Here is a 12,760-nt window from a genome sequence, read left to right as displayed (position 1 = left end):
TTAATCTCAGCCTTACCACAGGATACGTACCCAAGGAGTGGCGTACGGCAACTGTGGTCCCACTCCACAAAGGCGCCTCTCGGACCCTGGTAATTACCGCCCCATAAGCTTAACAAGTCTAGTCTGCAAAGCTATGGAGAGGATCATAATGGAGCTCATAAACAAAGATATAGGGGACTTGCAGACATTGGACCCGACCCAGTTTGGCATTGTCAAGGGAAGATCATGCCTTTTGAACTTGGTCGACTTCTTCGAAACAGTCACCAAGGCCATTGATGAGGGAAAGGCAGTCCATACAGCCTACCTTGACCTTGCAAAGGCTTTCGACACAATACCCCACTCGGGTATTGTAGAAAAACTTACCAGCTTAAATGTAAACCCATATGTCACAAGATGGGTTGCAAACTGGCTTAAGGACAGAACCCACAGGGTTAGAGTTGCTGGCGCTGTGTCAGACTCCAAGCCGGTCACAAGTGGTGTCCCACAGGGCTCGGTCCTTGGCCCCTATTGTTTGGCATCTACTTCTCAGAAGTACAGGCCAACATGGGAGGACTTTGGCTGACAAAGTTTGCAGACGACTGCAAACTGGGCCATAGTGGAAAGTGCATCGGACACGGATAGCCTTCAGAAGGGACTCACGGAAACAGATAGCTGGTGCCAGAGCCATGGCCTGAAGTTAAACACCAAAAATGTATAGTCATACCCTTCGGGAAAAACAAGGTAACCCCAAGCTACCATATAGGTGGCAATCCACTAAGCACAGAAGAGGTTATCAGGGACCTGGGGACCCAGGTTGACAGTGGCCTTTCTTTTGACACTCACGTTGCTAAAGTGGTTAGAAAGACCTTCTACATTGCCCACCTGATCATGAAGGGATTCACATCCAGATCTAGTGAGGTCATTGTTCCCCTGTACTCTTCACTTATCAGACCAATGATCGAGTACAATGCCCCATTCGGGATGTATCTCACCCGACATCTGCAGCAATTGGAGAGACCCCAAAAGTTCCTCACCAAAAGGATAAAGGGACTCCAAAATCTGTCATATGCTGCCAGATTGAAGAAACTCCAGCTCTATTCAGTCGCATACCGTCTGCTCAGAGGTGACATGTGCCTGACATACAAGGCCATGTCCAACCCGGAATTAATGGACATGCTCCACCTCAAAAAATCCAAATCCACCAAAACCACTAGAGCAAGCGACTTAAACCTTAGCACGAATATAAATAGGACATGCTGGAGGGATAGATTTATCACTCAGAGACTCCCTATGCTGTGGAATAAAATCCCGGTCCATGTGAGGCAGAGCACCTCACTGACTCTGTTCAAGAGAAATCTAGACCTGTGGATGGGAGATCGTAGGTTTACCCCGGGAATCATCTCTGTGTCACTGCTGGACAGAGGCACAACAAACTAATGTGCAAAGTATTTTTTCATATAAGGGGTGGCGTAAGCCACAAAAATTTGGGCTAGGCTTATAAATGCCTTAGGGCAGATAGCCTAGTATAAACCTATGAACCTATGAACCTATAATTATTCACAGTAAATACCAGAGTTTCAATCACGGGAAATATCAAAATAACACAGATGAATAGATTCACACAGATACAGAAAAATAGTTCTTAACTAATCCCACTATTTGCTGAGTGATATAAAGAATAACTATTCACTGGTCACTTACTAGAGCAAGGCAAGATGAAGTGGGTGAGAGAGTCTTCGATGTCAGGTTAAAAAAACAGACTGCTGTGAGACTTCTCTCTCATCTGGTATTAAAACATAATTGTTGTCCTAGATTACAGAATGACATCACATACATCTGTCCGTCTGACTTCTGGTTCCCATGCTAACCCCATTGCTAGAAACTGAACCAGAATTTATCACATATATGTTACCATACAGACAGAGCTTTGCTGAGATGTGTTATAGCATCTGAAAGCAATAAAACCATAAAACACACAAAATGCAAAATTAAACTGGTAAGCGCTTTCATTCCCTTCATGGAACTTCATCAGACCAAGTTGCGTTATTCACTATCCCATTTAAACTGCTTTTCTTGAAGAAATTTTTTAATTTTTTTTCCTTTTTTAGAAACATTTTTCTTCAAACTAACACTATGCATACATGAAGTATGTGAATGAATCTACTAGTTATTTGAAGTTGACTTTTAATTATAATAGAAGTAGTATTAATTTTTTGGGCCTTAATGTGCATAAATCTCTGAATTCTCTAAAAGTGAAAATTTATAAAAAGAAGTTCAAAGCAATAGTTATCTCCATGTTAGCAGTATGCATAGTTATAGTTTGAAGAAGAATATAGTAAAAGGGCAATTTACAAGCGAAAGTAGGTTAACAGGTGAAACAGCATTTTTTGTTAAAGAATGTGAATAACTTAAAAGGAAATTTTATGAAAGAGGCTACCCTGGGGTCTAATAAATGAATCCCTGACATCAGTAAATAAGGAAAGGGTAAATACAGCTGAAGATGAAAATAATAAGGTTGTGGAGAAGACAAAGACTTTTCCTTAGCCTGTATATTAGAAAATTCTATAGACAAAAATATTAGAAAAATAATAAGTAATAATTTGAGGTTCTTAATGTTAAAATATAATTGGGGGTGAGCCAGTTTTTGTTTCTAAAAAAGAAAACCAGTTTAAACCTGCCTATGTCAGAAAATTCAAATGTGGGGATGAAAAGATGTAGTAATTGTAAGTTTTGTCAATATATTATAGAAGATGTGAAGCTAAAGTTGGTAGCTAGAAATTATGAGATTAGGTGGAACTAATCTTTTAATTGCAAGTCAAAATATGTGGTGTATATTGCATTATGTGAGTTATGCCCAACATTTTATATAGGCAGAACTATCAGAGAGTTCTTCAAGAGAGTGAATGAACATTTAGGAGATGTTGATAAGTTAGATATAAATAATGCCCTAGCAAAACATGTTAAACAAAAACATTTGAAAGAAAAAAGTAAGACATTATTTAAGTTTGCAATAATTGAACAAGTAAATGGTTTTGACTTCAGATTTGATGCAGAAGATGATTTATACTGGAGAGAATATTGTTGGCAAATAAGGTTAAATGCATACATATACCCTGGTTTAAACGACAGGGAGAATTTTAAAGTTGTTTTGAGAAAGAAAGGGTTAATGCACTGAATGTTTTTAGTCACATGGTTCGGTGATTAAGTATTTAAATGGGGTAGTGAATGAAGCAAGTTGGTCTGATGAAGTTCCACGAAGGGAATGAAAGTGCTTACCGGTTGCATTTTGTATTTCATATTTAATAAAGTTTTTAGTCATTCATTTTATGGATTTTATATATATATATATATATATATATATATATATATATATATATATATATATATATATATATATATATTATGACTGTGGACTTAAGCATTGGAGAGTTTTGTGGCATATAAAACCATAAAACACTTCCACTCTTCCTACAGGAGCTAATAAACCATTCTCTGGCACAGACATTTAGTCTCTGGCTGCAATAAGAATTGTAAGATACAATCTATATGGCCTAAATTAAGTAATTTAATTTCTTACTATTTTTCAAAGTTAGCTGGACTGAGTAACCTCTTCTCTTCCAGTATCCTATTTGCAACAATACAGTCTGACATAAATGTATGTTTTAAATGTATATTTCTTTTCTGTTTGTTCTGTTGATACATTTTAAAGCAAGCAGTTTCCAAATACATGTTTGAACATAAGCAGCTGTACAAATCTGTACAAATCATTTTGATATACAAATGAAATAATTATTTACAAAACTCTAGCTGTCTGTACTGTCATATTACACATCCACTTCCCTATTTCTCCTGGCATAGGTGGCAATGCCTCACATCATTCAGCCCTAGGTACTAGTTAGCTACCCAGGGTTGAATGATGTAATCTCTATCGCATCTGTATTGAAATTAAGAGCTGCCAAATTATAAATTTTATCAAAAAACGTTTTAGTATGGATGTTTTTTTTCAATTATATTTATTATTGTTTTAAGGAATATCTTTTAGTTAATGAGATGTAATTTAGTACATTGATTCCATTTTGGGATTTGTGTGGTATAGATATTTTAAAAAGTTTTTTTTTAAAGTCTTTCAAAATAACTTGTGATGCATTTAATTAATTGTTTATATTTAATTGGTTCTTATCTAATATGTAATGGTTCATGATTTGATTGGTGGGTGGGAAGTTTATTTAATAGGTGGCACTAAAAATAGTGGAGTATTTAAGGTTTACTTCAGTTCTGATGAAGTCCATTATATTGGATGAAAGCACCTAACTAACTGGGATTTTAATAAATAGTGTGGATCATTTTTGGTGTCCTGAGTTGGTGCTCTATTGTGGCTCATGGTAGTTTATTGAAGGCAGTGGACGTTTGTTTTTTTTGTCCTTGGTCTCTGCCTAACCACTTCTGTTTTGTTTTTATCATTGGCAAACAGCCAAAATGGTGATTTGAAGGGTCAGTTCAAGTTCTAGTTGAACTATGCTCCCAGCCTTTACCCAGGGCCTGTGTTTTAAAAGATTCTAATTGGTATAGCAATTAATTTGATATCTAGTTCAGGACTCTTTTTGGTGCACTTTTTTCTTTCATCCTCTTTGGCTGATTATTTGTAATTGTAAAGGGGAAAGGAACGTCTTCCTGCAATTAGTGTTGTATGTGTTCATTAGTGAGCCTTAGGCTATCCAGAGAGAACCCGCACACAACACAACCACCATTTTGAAAAGCCAGTTTAGCAGAAATAGGCTATCAGAAAAATACCCCCCTAAATTAACATCAAACAGCAGAATTACCCTTGCTCAAATACATTACTAAAGCTGCATTAATAATGAAAAAATCAGGAGTGTGACACAAATTAAAATATGTTTTACATATCAGCAGTAAACATCATATTTAAATGTTTTACCTGACCAGGAACAATAAAATCCATCCAAAATGATGAAGAAAAACAAAACTTTCAGAAGGAAGGGAAAGCACTGTTGTTCCTCCTATGAACGTATTAACTTCCTATTACTTAGTTAATAAGGTTCATTCCTGTTTGATGACAGACTACACATAATGTTCTGTAGCTCTGAGTTACAGTAAATTTAAATTTGAGAAAAACATTTTAAATTCAACAGTTAGAGCAGTTTTGCCTTATTTGCTCAGTATACGGCATCTTCTCACATTTTCAACAAGAAACAAACCGCACAAAACAAAAAGTAAGCAAGATAGATAAATAAATCAATAAAACCACAAGAGAGTCTCAAAACCATCCTTATTTTCCTTTTCTAGACATAATCAGAATGAAAATAAATATGCATATAGTAGTAACATATCAATAATGTAAAATATATGTTACAACATTATATTAATGCAGCAATTGATGTTCTACGTGATTATTTTTCTTTAAAATAGAATATCTTTTTATATTGTTTTACTATGGATTACAGAACTGCAAAACTGCACTCATCAGAAACACTAAAAAATAATGTAAGAAATATAGAAGGGTGAAAAAGTTACCTTTAATCATTTTTTGCCCTCCCCCCACACACACCCCAAGCCAACTCCATGACTGCACCAACTCAAAGAAGGGAAATCACTACTGATGCACACTTAGAAATCACACTAGCAATGATTTCCTATGGAAAACAATGACTGACATTATGTCCCTCAGCTTCGTTTGCTTCGGACACCTGATGCTTGAGGAAATTTCACCTTGACCACCTGAAGAGGAACCTTTTTATTGCTCATTGTTTACAATGTTTAACATGTCTTGCAGTCAGCTATTTTGCACTTAATAAATGAATTCTTAAAGAAATGGTGTAATCATTAGCATAACAAAATATTGTCACAATACATAAATGGAACAAATTTTAATCCAAACAAAGACACAAAAAAGGCATACACACAAAAAATACAACACACAACAATCCAGTATCAACAAACACAGAAGCCATTTTTTAAGTACAGTAATGCCTTCCGTGGAATGCAATGTAGAGAACAGATGACACAAGCCTCACATCACCCCTTGACAGTCCTTTATATTTTATATGTAACATCTTCGACATTACTGGCTCCATGTATAGAATGACAAAGAGTGAGAGCAAGAGAAAGAGAGAGAGAGAATAAAATAGATGTTTATAATAAGTATAAAGCATTCTAAATATATATTAAAGAATGAGATCAGTGGATGAATGCATTGCAAGCCAGGATATATAGCAATATTTTTCTTGCTTAACCTAGCATGTGTTATTACACTTATGGGATGGAATTACCTTTTTATACTGTGTTATTTTGGCAAGACATATTTAAGGTGTATGTTGAACGCATTTTATACAACCCTGTTAGACAATTGTGTTTTCTGAGCACCCTTTCAAGTAAATTACCCTAATCACAAGCTTGAAAACACTCTGAAGAATACAGCCAGTATTACAATATATGTGCAGGGGGTCTGCATGATATATGTGCAGGGTAGCTGTACTTGTCATATCCCCTCTGCTTAATTATTCTCACTTCCTATGGTGATTCTACAGTATGTTTGGTGGTGCCTTTGACAAGAGCTTGCTGGCATCACTGTCTGGGTTGCACAATACTTATTACATTGTGGGTATATGTGTGTGTGTGTGTGTGTGTGTGTGGGGAGGGCATGTGTCATCAGTTTTTATGGCCTCTATTAGTTTACTAACTGTTTCATCTAAAATGATGCTGTGTGGCCCTGTAATTTAGCTGTTCCATTTTGTATTGAAGAATGAGCTGTGGCCCTTACTGCTGAGCAGCTGCTTAGGAAATCGAACATTTCATCATATCAGACAATCTTAACAGTTGCTGTATGTCAGATTCTTCTCTAGTTATCTGCTTGTCTTACTCATCAAGCTGAAATGAGTCCTTTCTGATAGGCAAACATGTTGAAACCAGTAATAATATTACAACACAGTAATTTAATATATGTTTTTTTACAGATCTTCTGGAAAATTCACTGGTGGTATTAAACAAGAGTCAAGAACTGATAGACTTTATACAAGAATTTCAGTCGGAGGAAAGTATAATATATTCTAAAATAACGGAAGGAGCACAGAACAGCTGCATGAAGATCGAGAGCCTTCTTGAAGTACTGCAGGACAGGAGAAGGCTTCTGGTGAACCAGCTGAGGCAACAGCAAATGGAAATGGAGCAGCTCCTTAAGGTGTGCCAGTGGGATCAGCGACAAGGAGAAGTAAGGAATTCATTGCACTAGAGCTAACATCATCTCAGGTCTGTCTTCTCAAGACAACTCAGCAGTTGTTTAATGATGTATTGCTGCTGTTTAATGTTTCTGGTTTAATAATAAATCACAGTTGTATCATTAAAATTCTTGACAATGTCAAATAAAAAACAAAGCAACATGTCATATTTTAGTGACAACTGAATACTGCTTCTTGTTTTCCTTATTTAAAGCATCTCTTGTCATCCAATTCCTTCTATGATTTCCTTATTGCACTGTTAAAGTCAGGAATATATAAATTAGAATGTGTTCGGATACAGTTTGGACAGGTTGGCCACTGATGTCAGGAGAATGTACTACCTGTGAAGTTTCAGTTCTCATATGCAATGAGCAATTCATTGGAGGAGTGCTGAACATGTCAGTTGAAGCTCCTTTTGCTATCTGCTGTAGCAGAGCCACCTGGCTGAGTATTGATGGTAATCAGATCTGAGTAGAGAGTGGTACATGAGTCTTTCAGCATCACAATACAGACAGGTGTGAGCTGAGCTGTCATACAGAGTCTCTGCACATTGTGTGTTCAGATTAGTTGATATAAGATACTTGTTCTGTTTTCATGGATGTTTAACCCACAATATATGAGCCTTAGTAAAGCCTGATGTATGAGTTTAAGCAATATGTTCTCTAGTCATCTCAGCAGGGTATAACCAGCAGTCAGAGAAGGCAAAGACAGGTATGAATGAGGTACATATGTCATGTGCAGGAATTTTTGAGATAAATTTATTATATACAATGTAAGAAAGAGTGTGAATATCATGAAACAAAAACAATATCTCAGTACACTGCAGTAACATGTTGAGTCAAAAAGCAGATTTAAGTATTCAACAGGAAAATGCAAATGGTAAAGTGTACCATACACCACTGATAACACCTAAGTGATCTCAAGAGAGAGGAATCAGAATAAAACACATTCCATGAGTTGGGTGGTAGGCAAATCCATCCATTACTAGCATTATTATGTAAGTTCTAGTAAGTTTTGGTATGAAGATCAGCATTAGTAAACAGTCCTGTAGGAGCATAATAGGGAATGAACATTTATTCTGGGCATATACGATGTTATCAGTAATTTTAGCCGAGTTATTTATGAGGAAAATAACACTTTTCAGTAGTAGAAAAATAATTTCATTACACGGGTAAGTGCTATTTAGACAGGGTTTTGTTGGTTCCAGACTTGGGAGATGATCACACACAACACTTCTCTGAGATGTAATATACCGTGCAAACTTACACTGTGAGCAAACAACCTGCCTTAGTTTTGTAACAATGCCAGCAACATGAGGATGGCATCAATTCTCTGGAAAAAAAATCACTCCTAAGGAAACCAGTAAATGCTGAGTACATTTACATGGATTTCATCAGCTGGCATGGGATGGGTAATTTGAAAGGCTTTCCATCCATATTCCACTGATGAGGCAACATAGCAGCAGGTCAGAAGCCTGCATCTGTGACATATTAGAAGCTGGCACTGGGATGTACTATGATAAGATTAGTCTAACCCTCAGATACTCATCAATACAATAAGGTGACCAACTAGGCACTGGAATTCTAAATTAAAGGCACTTAACATACTCTGTAAAGAAGGCCATCATCCACATGGGTCTGATATCTTAGCAAATCTGACACGGGCTAGGAGTAGTAGGGATGTAGTAAAGAGGTAAATTAATTATTTATGTCTTGTACACATAAAGTGTCCACAGGTATATACATGATCTTCTCAGTGTATGTGTCTAGAGGCTGTGATTTAGATTATGCTTAACTGGAAAGTATGGATTCTTACTGGAATGAAAATCTTTTGTAAATCTCTGTGTGACATAATGGCAGAGCACAGAGCAACAAGGAGCAACTACTTACTAATTTCTATGTGATTTCTCACATCTGTAAGAGAGATGTATATAGTACTCTAGTGATTCCTGCATTCTATAGCCCTGCTGTGCTTCGTGCACCACTGTACACTGTGCACACTGAGGTACTATTCATAGAACAGGGCAGTCTTCTCTACGCTGCTCATCATTACCATAACCCATGCCTATAAACTGTAATAATTACGAGGAGCTTATTAAGCATAGTGTACAGAATACACTTAAGCAACTGTCCATTATGTTTATAAATAACCAGGCCTATCTTCACAGAACAAAATCTTTATTGTTAATATTTTTTTTTATTAGAGTTTGCAATCTGTTAGCGGATGTATATAGCCTGATTGTTGGGAGAAAGATTAGTATGGGCACCTACATTAAACACTATAAAAAGCAGAGGGGTTCTATATGGAAAACTGGCTGAAGCTTTTTCAGTTCTATATGGGTATACACTTTTTAAAATATTCAAAAGATGACATGAATACATTAGAAAATTTGATGAAGAAAATATAGGGATATTTGTGATATTTGGAAAAAGGAATGGAAGGCATATAGGTGTAGCTAAGATATGGGTGGACTGACAAAAGAGAGAGACACAAAATAAAAAAAAAAGAATATATGAACAGATGGAGAGATGTAAGAAGTCTTGTTATAGCCAGCGAATCCACGGTGGTGCAACGGTTAGCGTTGTTGCCAAACAGGAAGAGGTTCTCCCATTCGATTCTCGGCTGGAGTGCCTTCTGTGTGGAGTCTGCATGTCCTCCCCATGGTTGAATGACCTATAAAGATGTGCAGGTAGGTGCGTGCGTGAATGAGTGTGCCTTCTTTGAAGGTTGGGCGTCAGGTTGGCAACTCGGCACCATACAAATTCCCTGCTAATCATTAGCAGACCGGAGTTCCACTGTGGTGACCCCTAACTGGGGAAAACCATTACTTTTTTGCTATAGAGAAAAATATCAGTATTAGAGTAATTCTGAAGGAAAAGTTACTATTAAGAAAAGATTAAGAAGAATAACATTAGGTAGTAAGATTTATTATGTTTTTCTGACTTTAACTTTTGTTTGAGTGTGTATCAAGTCAAGAGGTGACTGACTGCAAGGAGTGAGATGGAACAGATTAAAAACAAAACACTTTTTCATGTCCTAGAACACAAAAAGTGTGGGTATAAATCCATAGAAAAGTGAATCTCAATGAGTTTTACAATGAATAAAATTGTATCTTGTTTAACTGGTATTTGATTCTTCAACACCAGTCCTGCAAAACATTGAAAGGTCACTATTCAAAACAACTAATTTCCCAAGACTGCAAATCATAAAAACAAAATATGTTTGCAAGGAAATCTTGTATTAACCCCCCCCCAAATGAGGGAAACCCCCATACCACAATCATTCAGCACTTTTTTCACTCTTCTGTTGGTTTAACTACCCTAACAAGACACCTACGGCATTACGTTATTAATGTTGATCAACTGAAGATGACAAACAGCAGATTTCCCTCTGAAAGTGACAAGCATTAACTTTTTTTTTGTAATTTGCTTTGATGTTTGTACTTCTGTTAATGTTAACGTGTTTTATGAAGATGTATTGGTTTATATTTGAAAATTGTAGGATGAACATTGTTGAGTTTTGCTGTAAAAACATAGAATTATATTAGCATTATTAGAAATCTGAAGAAAAAGTCTGTTACAAAATGGTGACAAGGTGATGAAGAAATTGTTACTTTACACTTGCATGATACTTGATAAGATCAAGTTTGGTTGAAGGATAAGAACATTTTTGTGTAACTGAAAGGTTGCTTTACTGCACATTTTGTGTTGGTGAAAAGAAGCCTTTGATCAAACATGTATTTTATGAATTTTTTTTTTTTTGGGGGGGGGGGGGTTGTTTGCCAGGATTTGTTATACGTATTTAGGTTGCTGACCTGTGGTTTGGTTTTAATTTTGGGTTTGGAGGTGCTAGATATATTTTTACTGTATTTTGGGTTGCATTTTTTGTATAATATTTTAAATAGGTACAGTAGATTTGTCTTTTGTGTGAGATCACTGACTGTGGTAAAAGGGTGTTTCTCCCTTCCTCCTTCCTCATGTTATATGACTACAGAGTTAGTATATATAGAAGGTGGAGGGTTAAGTCTCTCACATGGAGCAAAGACATATAAATATTTGTTTTTGTTGTTGCTGAACATTTTGTTTGATCTGTTAGAACTGCAAAATATTCCTTATACTCTTATATCTTGTTATATTGTAGGTAAACCCAAAGAAATATTGTAAATGTTGTGCAGTAAAAATGTATATTCAGTGGAAAACCCTTCTACTTTTGTTTAAGTTGTGGTCAATGTCTTATCTAAAAGTTCAACACCCACACCATCAGCTACTGTGGACACAGAACAGAGACACCGGAAGTTGTTGAAGACTGGGGGGAGGGGGGTGACAGGGACACTTAGCGATGTAAAAAGGGACAATTTCTTAAAACTATTTATTACCACAACACAGGTTCACTTGGAGGACATTTTAAGCTTAGCCAATTTCCATTTTGGTGTTTGAATTAACATTTTCTGATTGGTCTTACCTATCCTATGACTGATAATTGTATATTGGCCCTAGTGAGAATAAATGTGATCACACTATAGATAATTTGAGAGGACCCATGTAAGGGATACAGCATTTAGGAGCTGCCTCTATCCATTAGTGGCATGAGGGGCAATCCTGGAGTACATTTTCTATTACCCATCCTTAGATCCAAGCTGCATTTGAATATGGACAGGGATGAGCTTTGTTTTACTTGAATGGATAGTCTGTTTTGGATATATATCCATCTCTCCACAACATTCAGATTAGATACATGCACTGAGTATTTCTGATGCCATTTGACTTGCTTGATGTTCAGTAGGTCCATCTGTATTGGGTCAGAGGATGCCTTGTATGCCAGACACATCAACTCTAAGCACTCTGTAGGATACTGAGTATAGTGATAAATCCCTGAGGTGGCCCATGCAAGACCTATTGTTTATGACGTATATCCTTTTAGTAAGATATTTCTGTGGGTATTCCAATTGTTGCATGGATCTGGACTGATACATGCCAAAGTGGGCATTATACAAAATGACTTGACCTAATGAGGGCTTTGTAAAGAGGAGCAATAACATCTCTAGATCTAGTCACAATCAATTTGTTTATAAGTTGTGCAATACAGAAAGACTTTCTTATGACTCTGGGCACATGTTGGTCAAAATTTAGGTCACTGTATACCCAAGTTCCCAAATGCCAAACAACTGGGTCAGTTCTCAGGGGGCATTGTCAATTTGGCAGTTCCCTCGAGTAGATGACTTCCCAAAGGATACGATAATGTATTTCTTTGAGTTTAGTTTCAATTCATGATTATGGCACCAGTTATTGTTTGGGACAAACCTTCCTGCATGACGGTTAAGTCATTGGGGATTCAATAACTGCTCCTAGCTTGCAGTCATCTCAAACTTAGTCGGCCAAAGCCCTTTGGTATTTCCTATTACTTTTGAGATGTATATGCCAAACAGAAAAAGTCTCAGCACCGAACCCTGGGGGCACCATTAGTGGCTGGTCTCTTCCCTTATTTTGATGATCTGCATCCTGTGAGCAAGCATACATGTATACGTTCTTTGATTCACCTTCCTGATTGTA

At 36.6% G+C, this 12,760-nt stretch overlaps 1 protein-coding gene across 4 annotated transcripts in view; it reads left to right on the top strand.

Moving 5' to 3' along the window:
* CCDC141 (coiled-coil domain containing 141) overlaps positions 1–12,760 on the top strand; it is a 2,268,332-nt gene that overhangs the window by 503,857 nt on the left and 1,751,715 nt on the right. For all 4 annotated transcript variants that reach the window (XM_044075309.1, XM_044075306.1, XM_044075307.1 and 1 more), the window contains exon 5: positions 6,951–7,204. In XM_044075309.1, the coding sequence (XP_043931244.1) occupies positions 6,951–7,204 (254 nt within the window). The remainder of the gene's footprint in view (positions 1–6,950; positions 7,205–12,760) is intronic.

Source organism: Protopterus annectens, chromosome 6.part0 (assembly GCF_019279795.1).
Source record: "Protopterus annectens isolate FY-2018-M chromosome 6.part0, PAN1.0, whole genome shotgun sequence".
Lineage (NCBI taxonomy): Eukaryota > Metazoa > Chordata > Ceratodontiformes > Protopteridae > Protopterus > Protopterus annectens.
This window is presented reverse-complemented; position numbering and strand designations above follow the sequence as displayed.